At 35.4% G+C, this 17,302-nt stretch overlaps 1 protein-coding gene across 1 annotated transcript; it reads right to left on the minus strand.

Annotated features, from left to right (window-relative positions):
- Positions 1-8,950: 8,950 nt before the first annotated feature.
- On the minus strand, positions 8,951-17,091 carry LOC131156009 (probable sodium/metabolite cotransporter BASS3, chloroplastic). The gene is made up of 5 exons (XM_058109464.1): positions 16,516-17,091; positions 11,629-11,724; positions 11,233-11,539; positions 10,885-11,132; positions 8,951-9,421 (listed from the first exon to the last, which is right to left on the minus strand). The coding sequence occupies exons 1-5, from the start codon at positions 16,884-16,886 to the stop codon at positions 9,205-9,207; spliced, it is 1,239 nt and encodes a 412-aa protein (XP_057965447.1). The 5' UTR covers positions 16,887-17,091; the 3' UTR covers positions 8,951-9,204.
- Positions 17,092-17,302: the final 211 nt, after the last annotated feature.

Genomic DNA, 17,302 nt, shown 5'->3' on the forward strand with positions numbered 1-17,302 from the left:
ATCACAATGAGGCTTAAGATAGAACATACCAATAAGCATAGTCATATAGGCATCAAAGAGTACCCAAAAAAATCATAATCATAGGGAGTTACAAACCAAACTAAAACAAAGGCAAAGCCAATACATAGATAGTACTACAATACAATACACCAAGAAAAAAAAAAAGATCAATCATCATCAGCATCATCATCATTATCTTCATCAGCTTCAATTTCTTCTTCATCACCCTCCTCACTTCCTTTTTCAGATTCTTCATTAGATAAGGCATCACTACGAGGGTCAGAGTCGGTATCTATGGGATCAACACTCCAAGATGAGCTAGCCTTATACTTCTTTATGCGAGTAAGGTGCTGGTCAAGTTAGGAGCAAGTAGTGTGGAGTGAGGATACGTTCTCCTGAAGTGATTGGAGGCCTGAATGCATGTCTCTACTGAATGTGGTGAACTCATGGTGGAAGGGTGCAAACCAAGAAGGAGTGTCAGCTAAAGGTCTTTGCTGTTGATCTAGAGGTGGAGGAGGTACAACTGCTAGCCTTTGGGATCATCCTCCTTTCAAAAACCAACCCTGCTCATGTTTTTCGTATCCTATTTTTTTCACAGTTGTAGAATTGAAAAGGTCATACCATGTACGCTTTAGGAACAGTTCAGTAGGGGTAGTAACATTTAGGTGAGCAAAGAGAAGGTTTAGAACACCACCATATAGAAGAGTGATTCAACTAGATTTTAATTTTGCCCACATCCACTTCAGAATTAAGCTAGATAGATCAAGTTTCTTCCCTTTTAGTAGACACAATAACACAAGACAATCTATATATGAGAGGTGATCATATGAACCAACTTTTGGTTGGATGTTGTTTGTGATAATTTTCTAAAGTATTTGAGCTTGAAGTTTCAACTACTTGTACATTGGAGGATGGCCAAAGTAAACAGGTTCCTCTACAATAATTAGTGGCAAGATGCCTCGAGAGTGAAACCTTGCTCAAGAATCCATGTTTGAGCAAATGCTGGACACTCAAATTCTTCTAGACTAATATGAAAAATAGGAGCTAAAGTTTGTGGAGATAAAACTTTCTTCTTTTCTCTAACCTCAGTGGTTAGTACATTTTCTCCATGTATCATATTTGCATAGAAGATCTTCACTTGGTTTGGATACAGGCCTTTAGATTGATAAGCTACAAAATTCTTCCAACCAATATTCTGAAACATTGGCAGGATTTCCAAAAATTCTGAATCAAAGAAGGAGGTATCTATGACCTTACCAAAAATCAGTTATGTAGAATGAAGATGAGATCTGTATCGATGCTTCGATTGAGGAGTTATGAGTCATTGTTTGATATTATTATCATCTCCCCCTAAAGAAGCACCTTAGTTTGCCGTAGTTTTTGTACGAGGCATCATGATATTGAAGGATCAAATGAACTAGCCAAGCGAAACCCTAGAAACCATGGGAAAAGGTGTAGAAGAGTGATTAGGAGGATTTGATTTGAGGGATTTGGAGCAAAGAATTAAGGGAGATCAAGAGAAGGAGGCTCGGGTGAGTGATGGAACAGAGGTCAATAGCGTGGAGTCTGAAAAGTTAAGGTTTTTCACGCTTAAAAAATATAAGACCCATTAGGTCAGGCGCTTGAAGTTTTGGGCTCGATCGCTTGACAATTTAGAAAATTAATTTTTCAGCAGGCAGTAACACATCAGTTACCTAAGGTCTAAAGGCTCAGGCGCCTGACCCCCTATTTTTCTCTGTTTGGTTGACTAAGGTTTTAGGCTCAGTCGCCCGACCCTCTCAACTTTATAAAAATTCCCTTTTCACTCAACATGAAATCTTCCTAAATCACTTCCCTACTATGTAACAACCCAAGTTCTCTTCTAATTGATATAAATCTTTCTCCAGGAAGAGGTTTTGTGAAGATATTCGTCTATTGGTCATTTGTATTTATAAATTCTAGTAGTATATCCTTTTTTTGTACGTGATGTCTTAGGAAATGATGTCTTATATCAATATGTTTAGTTCTTAAGTGTGATATTAGTTTTTTTGAAATGTTTATTGCACTTGTCTCATCACACTTAATTGGTATGGCTGAGTACTCAGTGAAAGTATTTTAATTGTTGTTTCATGTAGAGTGTTTGTGCACAGCAACTACCGGCTGCCTTATACTCAATTTTAACGGTTGATAAAGCTACGAAATTTTGTTTCTTGTAAAACCAAAAGACAAGAGACCGTTCTAAAAAGTGACAAGTCCTGCTTGTACTTTTTCTATCAATCTTACAACCTGCATAATCCACATATGAATAATTGATCATTTCATATCTGGTGTCCTTATGGTACCAAAGTCCCAAATCAGTTGTTCCTATTAAGTATTTTAGGATTCTTTTCACTACTATCTGATGGGATTCCTTAGGAGCTGATTGAAAACAGATGCACATACAAACGCTAAACATTATGTCTAGTCTACTAACTCTCAAATATAACAAACTTCCTATCATTCCTCTATAGTACTTCATATCTACTAATTTTCCTTTTTCATCTTTATCTAGACTTATAGAGGTACTCATGGGAGTTCCTATGGGCTTATTTCCTTCCATGTCAAACTTTTTAAGCATGTCTCGTATGTATTTTGATTGATTTATAAATGTTCCATTTTTAGCTTGCTTGATTTGTAAACCTAAGAAGTAAGTAAATTCTCCCATTATACTCATTTCAAACTCATCTTGCATATACTTTGCAAATTCCTTACATAATTCATCATTTGTAGCACCAAATATAATATTATCAACGTAGATTTGTATGATTAGCATGTCTTTATTTTTGGCTTTAATGAATAAGGTGATATTGACCTTTCCTCTTGAGAAGTCATTCTCTAGTAAGAATCTGCTCAATCTCTCATACCAAGCTCTAGGAACTTGTTTTAACTCATACAATGCTTTTGTTAATCTAAATACATGATCAGGATTGTTTATGTCCTCAAAACCAGGAGGTTGTTTCACATAAACTTCTTCATTTATAAAACCATTTAGAAAAACACTTTTTACATCCATTTGATATAATTTAAATTCTTGATGAGATACATATGCTAACAACATTCTAATAGCTTCCATTCTTGTTACGGGAGCAAAAGTCTCATTATAGTCTATTCCTTCTTCTTGATTGTATCCTTGTGCTACAAGTCTTACTTTATTTCTTACAAATATGCCATTTTCATCTTTTTTATTCCTACATACCCATTTAGTTCCAATTATTGAGTGGTCATCGAGTCTACGAACTAATTTCCATACTTTATTTTTTTCAAATTGGTTCAATTCTTCTTGCATAGCTATTTACTTAAAGCTTCTTCTATGTTTTTAGATTCTTCTTGTGATAAAAATGCATAGAGATTACATAAGTTCTTCAGTGATGATCTAGTAGATACTCCTCTAGTAGGTTCTCCTATGTTTTGATCTTTAGGATGATTTCTCACATATTTCCATTCCTTTGGCAACTCATAATTTTCTATAGGATCATCATTTAGGGTTTCTTCTTTTTTCTCTTCTTTATCTTCTTTGATTTCTAGATCTTCTAGTTTTTCTGAAGTATCATCTTTTTCTTCAATGTCAATTTCTTTTGTAAAAGGGTTTGATTCCTTAAAGGTTACATGAATTGATTCAATAATTGTTAGTGTTCTTTTATTATAGATTCTAAAAGATTTACTATTTGCTACATATCCAAAAACATGAAAGTAAGTTATGCTAAACCTTCTTCCGTTCCATAATTCATAGGGAGTTTTATTTAGGCTTGATCTAATGGACACTCTATTTATTACATAACATGCGGTGTTAACCACTTCAACCCAAAAGTACTTTGATAGTTTTTTTTTTTCATTTAACATTGTCCTAGCTGTTTCTTGATGAGTTCTATTCTTTCTTTCAACAACTCCATTTTGTTGTAGAGTTCTAGGTGCTGAAAAGTTATGTCTAATTCCATGTTCATTGTAAAATTTTTCAACATCTTTATTATTAAATTTTCTTTCTTGATCACTTCTAATATTTAAGACACCAAAGCCCTTTTCAGTTTGAAGTCTTTTACACAAGTTTATGAAGCTATTACATGCTTCATCTTTTTGAGGCTAGGAAGAGTACCTAGGCAAACCTAGAGTAGTCATCTACAAATGACAAAAGCATATTGCTTTCCTCCTATACTTTGAGTCCTAGTGGGACCAAATAAGTCTAAGTGTATAAACTTTAAGGGCTTGCTAGTGGAGATGTGTTTCTTCTTCTTAAAACTAGTCTTAGTTTGTTTTCCTAATTGACAAGCATCACAAATTTTATCTTTAACAAACTTTGTACTAGGTAGTCCTCTAACTAAGTTCTTCTTAACTAGTTTTGATAATAAATCCATACTAGCATGACCTAACCTTCTATGCCATAACCAACTTGCCTCATTCATAGTTGCTAAGCATGTAATGTTTTGAAATATTAATTTTTCAAAATTTATGCAATAACATTGTCGGTTCTACTAGCAGTGAATAGAATATTTTGTTTTTCTCTATCTTCAACAATATAATTGTCTTGTTTGAAAATTATATTAAATTCTTTAGATGTGGTTTTCCTAAGGCAAACCTACAAGAAGGGTTCAATACGTTACTCTTAGGTAGCCAAAATTTCTTAGGTTTCTTTATTTCAAATTTGTTTTCTTTAATTTTCCAAACTTTCTTGATTTTCACATTCTTTCTTTTAAATGGACAATCAAATTTTATGTGTCCCTTTTTCTTACATAAGAAGAACGTAGTATGTTGATAGATATTAGATGAAGATGTGCTTGCATAATACTTTGATTTTTTAACAAAGTATCTCATATAAAGATTTTTCTTCTTTTTGTTCTCAATCTCATTAAGTCTTATTCCTTCTTTATCTAATGACATTTTTTGCTTTCCTAGAAATTTTCAAAGTTTTCCTTTCCTTTAGTAAAATTCTAAATGATTTTGTCCTTGTCTTCAATTTTACTTTTAAGGTCTTTTATTTCAAAGTCTTTCTTGCTTTCACCATTTACTTGTAATTTAACTAATTCTTGAGATATGTCATTAATTTTCTTTATAAGCTCATCAATGTGTGAGTTTTTTTCTTTTTCAGCTGTTTTTGATGTATCTAGTTGATTTTTAAGTGATTCATTTTATTCCTTTAAAGCAATGTTCCTTTTAGTTACATTTATGAACCTATTGTGTGAGGCAAATAATTTAGCTTGAAGTTCTTTGTATGATGGCATACTATCACATGAATCACTACATGATTCATCACTTGATTCTTCAAAAGAACTATAATAGGAATTTACCTCATTCTTATGAGCCATGAAGCATACGTTGGTCATCTCTTGTTCACTCGATTTGTTCTCTGATTCGGTTGAGCTTGTATCATCCCACGTAGCTTTTATTGCCTTCTTTTTCTTGTCTTTGTTCAACTGTGGACAATCAAGTTTAATATGTCCAACCTTTTTGCAATTATAACAAGTAGGAGGTTCATTCTTATTCTTATTTTCCTTGGTACTTGTTTCTCCTTTTTCAGTTTTTGCACCTCTAAACTTTCTAACAAACTTCTTATTTCTTCTAAAGAATTTTCCAACTCTTTTAGTAATGAAGGCAAGTTCTTCATCATCTAATTTACTTGCGTCTTCCTCTTCTTCACTAGAGCTTTCTTTGGCAGCCTTAAGGGCTATTGATTTCTTATTTTTGTTTTCAGCATTCCTTTCATTCATAGCCATTTCATAGGTGAGAAGGGATCCAATCAATTCATCTAATGAAGTATTCTTAAGGTTTCTTCCTTCCATTATAGCAGTGGCTTTGGGTTCCCAAATGGGTGGAAGACCTCTAAGGATTTTTCGGATCATCTCATAAGTAGAGTAAGTTTTCCCTAAAGCATTAAGGGAGTTTATGATATGAGTGAACCTAGTGTAGATATTTGTAATTGATTCATTTAGATTCATCCTAAAAGCTTCATATTCACTAGTAAGCATGTCAAGTCTATTATCTCTCACATCAATGACACCTTCATAGGTTACATCTAGTTTGTCCCATATTTCTTTTGTTGTTTTGCATGCCATGACCCTATTGAATTCCTTTATGTCAAGAGTACAATACAAAACATTTATAGAACTTGAGTTAACTTGCAACATCTTATGGTTGATTTTGGTCATGTCTTTTTCTTCTTTAGGAACTTTTTTTCCATTTACAAGTTTGGTAGGGATAAGATCACCATGTGTGACAACCCTCCATGCTTTCCAGTCCATGGTTTGAAAGTAGATTCTCATTCATTGTTTCCAAAAGGTATAGTTAAGTCGACAAAATATTGGAGGTCTGGTTGAGGATTGACCCTCTCCAAAGGGAGCTATGCCTATGTGTTCCATTTAGATCTTTATAGAGCTTCTAATTAAGATTTTCTATAACCCCGTTCTAATACCAATTGAAAACTAAGGTGTAGTACCAAAAGGGGGGGCGAATTGGGTTTTTTAAAAGTTTCTTTTAAATCTTTTTACAAATTCACAACTTTTTGTAAGTTTAGCAAACACACAAGGATGATTTTTTAATGCTTAATTATACCAACTACAATCCACACTCAATATTAACATAAGTCAATGATTCTTAATGAGACGCTAATGTTTATCAATCAACCAATCAATCAATCAATCACAAGATACTTAATCAATTATATGAGTTGTAGCACTTCATTAATTCAACAGTTGCAATGCTTAACCAATTATATAAGCTGTAGCACTTCCTTGATTCAACATTTGCAAAACTCAGCTTAAAGTTTAAATAAAGCCATGTATATATGAATATTGGCCCACTTCCTTTTAACCAAGATTTCTACAAACGATTAATCAACATATTCCCTTTAAGGTTTCCGCAAAAGATCAATTAATGTACTCTCTTAAATTAAAAGTTAGCCATATTATTCTATACGAGACATGGTATTGGTACTTTGACCTCAGGTGCGCTTGCAAAGCTGCAATGGAAGTACCAGCATCACTTTTGGTAATTTCTATTATTTCATTTGCAACTAAGATGGACTTCAGTTGTGGGTGGTCTTGTGAGAGAGTCACATTTATGCATGTACGTGGCCCTTTGTACTATGTAATTTCAAAGAGTCCATGCTTTCTATGTTGAATTGCACGCAATCGCCAAGCACGACTCTTGTCTGCATTACACCTAACCATCCAAGTTGTTAGGTTGGATTGCACCACCTTAAAGTTGTGATGTCTTCAAAATCCTCTTGTAAATCCTCTTTTCCTCTAATTCATAGTCACAGTGCATATCTGGTTGCATTAGCTGGACCATCTATGCCCCCTCTCATTCATTAGTATAGATGGAATTGTTTGGAAGTCTAGTATGGACATAGTTCCAGTTGAACTTTGGACATGCCTATACTCTATTGATGGTTATGGTTTGTGATAATAACTGCTTCCCACATCGAATTCTTGCAAAGTAGCCTCCTTACGTCGAAGATCTGTTGATAAGAATTTCAACTAAAATGATGTACCGGGGACATCATTCAAATCTAATGTCGCGGTCATATATGAAAGGTGATTGAATAGTCTGCTCGTCTCACCAGTATTATATTCATTATATGGTTGAGAATGGAAAAATGCTTCCCCCTGCACAATTGGAGCTCTGCCCATACTGCTACTTCTACGACTATGTTTAACGAAAATCTCAACTACATATACGTCCGAATAAGAACTCTACAGGTTCAACGCAATTAGGACATCTGCATCATTTTTTATTGGGACATCAATGTATAAAAAAATTTCCACCACCCCCTTGTTGCGGATATCTCGATGTCGGTTCTAACATGCATTCATTTGGATCAATATATAATCCTTCATATATTTTTCGTTTGAAATTTTCTAACTTCATCCTCCTTTGAACTCGAATGGCCTTCGTTGGCCTTGTGTTGTAAATACCAATCAATCTTTGAATAATCTCACCGTCAATGTATAATAAGACCGTAACTTTGTTAGTTGACAAATTTGACGCCACCATTATGGCTTCTCAAAAACATAGTTTATTTGCGACATAAAGAAATTTCCATCAATACCTGAATATGAAATGAAATTAATGTACAAAATAAAAATAAAAACTAAAAATTAGTTAAACCGTGAAGTAGCTAACACTATCGTTACTAACACTTGCAAGACAGTAGTTCTAAGAATAAATCTTCAACAACTTTACGTAACAGTGGAAGGTGGTGAAGGAGATTGGAGGATTAAGGAAGAAGAATGAAATGAAAGAAGAGAAATGATGAGTGATAGTAAGTGATAGTGGGGGGATGATGAACAAATATATAGGGGATCGGGCATGCAAAGTTTGGTGGGGTAGGTGAGGGCATGACCAAAATGACTTTTGAAAAGTCGATTTTGATCCTTTTACAAACACATGCATGCATGCAGGGGGCGGACGAAATTAATTTTAACACCAAACCGACTTTTCAAAATTGGTTTGACCACTATTCACTATTCACTGACAAGTTAAAGTCTCATCCCCCTATTTTTTTTTTTTTTCTTCTGACAGATGTTTAATGCCCCTCCTCTTAATCAGCATTGTGTCCCATCCCCCTTTTGGAAAAAAAAAAAAAAAAATGGCTGACAAGTGGCGGTGCTTTAATGTCTACCCCTCCCTAATGCAATTTCTCTCCTCTCCTCTCCTCTCTTAGCTAAGAGCACATCAACTGTGTCTCATCCCCTTCTAAAAAAAAAATGTTTACAAGCATCCCATCCCCCTATTTTTTTAATCTTTTTTATAAAGTCTAAACTGACTTTTGTAAAATCGATTTGATATACTTGTATATTTTTTTTTTCACTTTCCTCTATATTTGTGTTTTTTATTTTTATTTTTTTTAATATTTTCGTAAAAATCTCCACAACTAAGCGGCACAAAGAGGGCATGCATGAATGCATGCAGAAGCATGCTGAGGACAGTGCAAGGACAGCCATTTCTAACAACTCTTCTGTAATTTCTATACCTCAATGTATACATATATACACAATTAAGGAGCAGCTTTATATTTGTTGCTCGTGTTGACCCTAATTGTAATCTTTTAGAGGTAACAAACATTTGGAACACCAGCTCTTCCATTGCATGATCAAATTCACCAAAATTCATTCTTGTTTTAGATTCCCGGATCTGCATGTATGTATGCATTTGAAATTTGTTCAAGCGTTCAAATCCTAAGCCCAGAGAGTTGAACTAGTCTGAGATGAGTTGCCGCGGTAGATCTCTGATTCGAGAGCCACTGCCCCAAAAAGAGGCAAGAGAAAGCCCCATAATAGCCATTGCAACTACTGAGCAAGCTGGCGGAACAGCCTGGCTGCTACCAAGGAATTGAGTCGCAAGAAGCCCAGCAAGGGTGGAGCTCTGCATTCCTGTGCACAGTGAAATTGTCCTGCAAACTTCTTCCTCAAACCTGAGAAAATGACAACGATATCTTGAATTAGAAGCTGCAATTCAACAATGAAATATGTTACTTCCGTACTTTTGCATACAGATCAAGTTCCCAATGAAGGAATTACGGATTAGCAATCGGTTAACAGAAAGCGCAGAACAACTAAATGACATTGGATGCTTTGAGTTTTCAAGGAAAATTTGCCCATTGCCGTTCCAACATCAGCAAAAGACCAAGGTATGACATGACATGACATGACAACAGAGACCTAATCCCAGTTTCTCTCAATAGAATTGACCATCAATAAATCCAAACTACTATTTTTTTAAAATTAAATATGTCAGAACAGGTAGACTGCAAAAGGGAAGGCAAAATAAAACATATTCAAAAAGAAATATAGACTGCATGATCACATGAACCATCATAATTAGCAGAAGAAATGGATACAAAAAAGGGGGGAAAAGAACACATTTCTAATAATGGAACTAGATAATCTTGACAATTAATATAATGTTTGGTTCACAAATGTCTATTCCTAGAATAGGGTGGTTTGTGAACCAAATGTAACCTAAATTTTCATGATACACAGGAAACTTAAATTTTAATGTGTCCGGCCACCTTTAATATTCTAGCCAAAGAAAAGAAACAAAAAGAAAAGCTCGAAGGCAAATCTTCTATATTCTTGGTACTAAATTCAGTTCTACACTTTAGTAGGGAAATAGGATACCTAGGTATAATTTTTGCAGGCCCACAGGTGTGGTGGAACCTTTGTACTGAAAATGGACACCATAGTCTTCATGTATCCCAATAACAGCATGACACAACAGATTGGATTTCAATAACACTATTTCCTTTTCCTCCAATGATGGCCATTTGAATAAGCACAGGCACGTATCATGACATTAAGTAGATTTTGCTGAAAAGATGAAAAAAATCATCACCGATTCAATATGCAAGCCACAAAGCTCTTGCTTTGCAAGGGTAAGGGGAGGATCATCATAGTGTATACAGCCTTACCCCTACTTCTATGTAGAGAGGCTGTATCACAACATTAAGTTGATTTTGCTGAGAAGATGAAAAAAATCATCACCAATTCCCCAACCCATCCAATAATCTGCACGGTATTGCATTCTATCAGCATTACAGCTGGTTTGGATGAAAGCATTTTTCTAACAATGCATTGACAAACCCTTTTGCAAAGCTCCTGATCTCCCAGAAAATCAAATCTTCCTTCTATTTGGATCTAGCCACCTTGTTAGACAGCCTGCGCTTCTCCACACTTACTCTTAATAAAATGGTGCCCTCTGGACCGTGATGTGAATATATAGCAAAATGGTGATAGGTTGGTGACAGCTAACGATGCCTAAAACTGATTTCAGAGTAACCAGAGAAGACAAAACAATAGCCTACAGCTTCACACAACTTAGATATGTGGAAACTCTTCTTTACAAAGCATTAGACATATCATGCAAATGCTGAATTACCTCAAAATAGGAATTTTTGATACCCAATATCCAATGGTTAATGCCATTGAATGAAATGCCAAAACTGGAAGAACCAATTGGAGACCCTCTGCAGAGAGAATTTGACTCCGGTTTATTGCAAGAGGACTGCCAATACAAAGTGAAGTACAAACCATAGCAACAAATGGCATCACAGGTTGAAGAACAGCCACAACTGGTTTTGCGCAAGTATTGAGCACTGCACCAAGAGTGACTGGAACAAAAACAACCTACAAAAGGAACCCCAAGAAAATATATAAATAAAAAACTCAATGAAGGAACTAGAATCAGTGGATCCAAATCAATGTACATTTCTTATAAATTTTGTACCTGCAAAATTGATTTTGACATGGCAACTGGGTCAACTGGAACAACAGAACCAATAAGAAGCCCTGTCAAAAGAGGAGTAACAATCACGGAAGCTACGGTAGTTGCACTGGCAAGAAGAATGCTCAGAGCCACATCCCCCTTGCCTAAAAAACTGGCATAAGTGGATAGCTGAGCCATTGAAACACAAGACATGAGGATGAAACCAGCACTGAACATCCTATGCATTCCCAATGCCCTTGCAATCAAAACTCCAAGGACTGGTTTCATTACATACTGTGCAATGAATCCAACAGAGAGCGGTAAAGGTCTGCAACAGAGAATACAGAATGTTGAAAAAAGTCACAATACTCAAAATGACTATTACTGAAAGAGTGAAAGCGAAGGCAAAGATGCTACCTTTGAAATGCAAGGGCAAAATCACGGAATGACAACCTAATTCCGACTGACAACATTATCCCACCAAGAGCAGGCGCATATAATTCCTTTGATACCCTGCAGTTTTAATTCTATATTCCTTCTGTTATTTACAAAAAAACCAGAATGTAAATTTTAATTAAACAGCAAGAACAAGAAGGTGCTCATGTAACTCAATGAAAATATAAAATGTAAATGCTTTCAGCTGAATCAAATAAAACAACCGAGGAATATAAAAATAAGAACAATAACAACAACAAGCCGTAAGCCCCATTAGGTAAGTTCAGCTACATGATTCTTTTTCCGCGAATTCATCCGATCAAGAGAGTTTTCCTCTATTAGATTAAGGGCTATTAAATTCTTTCTTACTACCTCATTTCAAGTTATTTTAGGGCCTATTCCTACCCGTTTTCATACTAGAAACAATAACTCACTCTTCCTCATAGGTGCTCCACTAGGCCTGTGTTTCAAATGTCCAAACCATCTAAGATGCCCCTCCCTTTCTCATCTTCAAACAATGTTATGCCTAAATTATTGCATATATGCTCATTTCTTGTTTACTTGTTAATGTTATACCACTCATTCACCTTAACATTCTCATTTCCACAACTTTTACTTTTTGTACACGTTTCTTAGTTGCCCAACATTCTAAACCATAAAGCATAGTTGGCCTTATATCCAAATTATGAAACTTTCCTTTTAATTTTAAGGGTGTTATACGAACACACAACACTTATGACACACTTTTCCATTTTACCCAACCTGTTTTAATTCTATGTATTACATCTTCAATTTTCCCTTCCGCTAGCATAATAGATTCAAGATATTGAAATCTATTAGTGCTATTAATTTCTTGATTATCAAGTTTAATCTTCTCTTCACTACTAATCCTTAAATTACTGAAATTACATTTTATATATTTTATCTTATTCCTACTTATCTTAAAACCTTTAGACTCTAATGCGGTTCTCCAAAGTTCTAACTTAGATTCCACTCTGCTCCTACTATCATCAATCAATACAATATTATTTGCAAATAACATATACCAAGGGATCTCATTGTGGATATTTCTAGTAAGTTTATCAAACACTAAAGTAAAAAGATAAGGACTCAAATTAGAACCTTGATGTACACCTATTATGATTATAAAATCTCTAAATTCCCCTCCTACAGTCCTAATGCAAGTAACTACTCTATCAAACGTATCCTTAATGACCTCAGTATATCTACTATATAGACCTTTCTTTTCTAAGACCCATCAAAAAACTTCCCTAGGTACTCTATCATATGTTTTCTCTAGGTCATGCAATTCCCTAAACTTTTCCATTAAACATCTTAAAAGATAAATAACTTCTATTGTTGATCTCTCAGGCATAAAACCAAATTGATTTTCTGAAATTCTCATTTCTAGTTTTATTCTTTGTTCAATAACCCTTTCCCATAATTTTATTGTATGACTCGTAATTTTCATTCCACAATAGTTATTATAATTTTGAATATCACCTTTGTTTTTGTATAAAGATATAACCTACTTTTCCTCATTCCTCCGGCATTTTCTTGATTTATAATAATAAGGAATAAATTAGTTAACCAAATATTTCCTTTGTCCCCTAAACATTTCCAAGCTTCAATTGGTATTTTATCTAGTTCTATAGATTTCCCACTTTTCATCTTTTTTAACACCATCTTAATTTCAATGACTCTAATATTATGAACAAATCTCATATTTTTAGTCATCTCCTCATTTGTCAATTGCTTCAATCTTTCATTTCGGTTTTCATTAAACAACTTATCAAAGTATTTTCGCCACCTTTCTTTGCCAGCACCCATTTCCTTACTCATAGTCCGAGTTTAACTCACCATCACAAGAAACCAGCACACCACTAGACATTCAAGCATTTGTTGCTGTCATTTCTTCATCACTACCACTCTGTCTAGAGCCTCACTGCAGAACTTTATAACCGCTGTGTCTTTCGTCTCTCCAAAATTTTATCTTCACTGTTATCGTCACTCCTCACCTTCACTTCTCTGTGCCATTGTCACATCACCATTTATCATCACACCACCTGCACTTTTTTGAGATGCAAGAAACCCTACCCCCCGCCCCCCCAAAGAATACTTAGGATGAACAATTCCTCCACATGGGATTTGTATCCTACGAATCACATGATGTTATATTAATGTTTGGACCCATTGAAATGGTCAGGATCCACATCATTGGGATCCACACCAAAGCATACATCTCACTTGAGTGGGATTAGATGCTATCATGGCATGCTATGATTGGTGGGTTCCAAATTGCATGCGGACTCTTCCTCCTTTCTCCTTCCCTCCTTTGGTCATTCAATGGCAAGGAGATACAAAGCATTTTAATACTATTAAAAAAACATTAGAGTCAAGTGATGCAATTCAACTGAACCTGACACCTGAACTGACAGTCCAGCAATAGATTCTAAACAGACGAGTCCTGTTGAACCAACCAGTTTGAACCAATCAAATCAAAGTGTTTGTTCTGATTTCTTCATTTTTTTTTTTTTTGTTTTTATATACATACATATTTTCTGTTGCTTGCTACATAAAAATAAAACATTAAAAGTAACGGCAAGCTGAGGGAAAAGAAAGGAAGTTAAAAAAAGTCACAAGAAAAAGAAAAATAGGGAGGGAGCTACAAAACAGACAGCAGATCAGAAACTAAAGACAGGAGCAGAAAGTTCAAGAAAGAACAGAACAGAGAAGAGAACTGAGAGGGAAAGAAAGAAAAATATACATATAGATCAAAGAAAAGAGGGGAGGAGGAAGAAGAAGGAGAGGAGAGGGAGGAGATGCATGAGAGAGGGAAAAAACAATATAGGATTCTGAGTTCAATTTGATAACTGATTCATACATGACAAACAACGTACTTATATACCTAACATTAAATTGAAACAAATATTTACAAAATAATCCCAAAGTACTTATAATATGCAAAATAATCCCAAATTAACTGAAATTCTAAAACATCAAGATTTACTAATTTAAAACAAATCTATAATTTCTAAATTTTCAAGAAAAATATGATCATGAAGAATTCTCCACAGGCAATCCTCATCATGAATGGGATGAGCTGATGTGAGCTATGCAGGATTAATTATGCCTTTCAGGAGTGCGTCCATATCTAACTCCTTAATGTGAATCAAGAATACCACATGAATTTCAAAGAGTATGCTAGCAGTTAATATTATTAGGCTACATGGGCTGGCGTGGAATGGAAAGAGCATGTTATGATTGCCATACATAGGCCAAGATTGAAGACTGTGATTGCACCCCAAGCTTTCAACTCCCATTTCATCACAGTTGGGGATGCAGTTTAATTTGTGGCTTATATTGAGGAAGACATGGTGAAATATTATAAGAGCTCCTGCATGATTTGAGAAGGCCACTACACAAGACTAGGTGACCATTAGGTAAAAACATTCAGCATACTGTTTCGAAGGTTTAAAATAATTTGAATACTGGTCCTGAGGTCAAGATAGAGTCTTCTGTTTCAAGGGTCAAGGCCTCGGCCATCATGCAGCTAGAGTCCCAGTCGTGTCATGGCACCTTTTGAAAATGAAAAAATATATATATATATGTCTAAAGCTAAGACAGATACCACCAGTGATGGGAATCGAAAATCCTGCAGAGCATGCTGATTTAATGCTTCGACATATGCTTTCATCCCACAAAATTGAAAAAAGTGCAATTGAAAGTGAACCAATACTTTTCAAACCCAGGTGATATACACAAAAGCAATTATGATTTTTGGTTATTGATCCTACTAGGTGCACAAATGTGCTGTGTATTGATGCAGTCAAGAAGCCAAATTTGAAGGTTGAGCTTGAGCCACAACCTTAGCCTTATATGGCATTCTTCCTTCCATGATTTGTCTCATTTTCTTATAGAGCATCCTTGGTCATGTGATAGGGATGGTTTTCAAAATACATGAGAAAATTCTTGTACTTTTTTCATCAACAGTAAGAAGTGCAAATTAATACCTACCTTAGATCTTCCAAAGACTTGAAGCAAATTATCAGCACTTTCATTATGAAGCATGTTGGTTCCTATCTAATGATGGTATATATGATCACTTTTCCAACATAACAGGATCAAGCTTTTCTAAGTGGAGAAACATAGGCCTAGTAGCAACTGTGTGAATGGACCCATTTGATCCTATTTGTATTTTGTAGGCTCCATCCCAAGAAAAAATTAGGATTAAGTTTAATATGTTTTAATTCATTAATTAATTAATATTTATCCTTATTTATGTGGGGTTATTTAATTATGGAGTCTTGTGTTTTTAATTAGATTACTAGGGGATTTGGTTGTAGTTTTTCCAAATTTTAAGTTTCATATGAATTGTTAGGATGTATTATGTTTGCTTAGGCATTGGATTATTGAACTGAATTTGGATTGAGCTTGAGACACCCCACTCCCAAAAGCACACCCTCCACTGACCGTCGAGCTTTTCTCTCCCATTCTTCTTGTTCTTTCTTACCATGTGCTTCATCACTCAGAATAATCTAGAAGTGCTTTAAGCATGTTCACATGTTCTGCACATACTATAATAACTACAATCCTTCACTGAGGATAAGGAACTATTCATTTTATTATTCAAACAATAAAAACATAACTTCAATTCAGATAAAACAATTTTAAAAAATAATTTTTTCCTTTTTGGAAAAAACAGTTAATAATTAAATAAATACGAAACATAAGCGGAACCAATTATAAACGCACTCCCAATCAAATAAAAAACGAAAATTCAATAAAGTACTCAAACAAATTATATATATTATATTGCAAAATTTGCATAAATCTTTCTTTTAAGGTAAAAATTTGCATAACTCTTACCAAGTGAAAGTCGATGGCTGCACGAGAGCAGCAGCGGCAGTAGCAGCTACAACGAACGGAAGCAATGCCGATAGAGCTTGCGAAGAATCCGTCTTCATAAACTGAGACGCGCCCCTAGCGACTCCCCCGCAAAGGCTGAACGAAACGTCGCCATTTGCGCTGTGGGCTCCGATTGGACGGAAGAAGGGCGTCGAAGTCGAGCAGGAGACTGGCTTAGCGTGGGGGAGAACGAGAGAAGAAGGAGAGGTGGGGTGGGGGAGGGGGAGGGGAGAGAGAGAGTGAAGAAGGGGCGAGGGAGAGTTGGAGAGAGAGAGGGCAGATTTCGTGGGTCTGCGGGGAAGGAAAAGAGAGGGGAGTGTGATGGCGGCCATTGGAGGCTGGAAGAGAAGTTGTGGGGCGCCGGCGGGATAGTTACCAGCGAGCGATGAAAGAGTGAAGGCGGTGGTGAGCGTGGGACGGAGGAGATGAGGAGATATAATTGGATAAATTAATTAACCAGCGCACAAGTCACAACGAGAACAAAAACAAGCCAACATACTTTTTAAAAATAAAAAATAAAAATAAAAAGGAGTGGACGGCGTATTATGAATATGGCTGGCTAATAAAAGGGAGTGATAGCGTCGTCATTGCTCTAACGGACTCCCTCCTTTATTGAAATCAACTATTGGCATCGTCGTTGCTCCAACCGACCCTCTCATTTATTGAAATTTTGTATTATTATCTTGAAGTATAGAGTATGTTGTGTTTTTAAAAGCGGATAATCTGATTTATAGGCGGCCAAATAGTT

This window comes from Malania oleifera, chromosome 5, assembly GCF_029873635.1.
Source record: "Malania oleifera isolate guangnan ecotype guangnan chromosome 5, ASM2987363v1, whole genome shotgun sequence".
NCBI lineage: Eukaryota > Viridiplantae > Streptophyta > Magnoliopsida > Santalales > Ximeniaceae > Malania > Malania oleifera.

Bases quoted from the DNA above. Each gene is read 5' to 3' on its own strand.
- LOC131156009 (XM_058109464.1), bottom strand. From the start codon at position 16,886: ATGGCCGCCATCACACTCCCCTCTCTTTTCCTTCCCCGCAGACCCACG. The intron at 11,725-16,515 runs GTAAGAGTTATG...TTAAAACTGCAG, and splicing joins CAGCCATCGACTTTCACTTG to GGTATCAAAGGAATTATATG. The intron at 11,540-11,628 runs GTAGCATCTTTG...TCTCTGTTGCAG, and splicing joins TTTGCCCTTGCATTTCAAAG to ACCTTTACCGCTCTCTGTTG.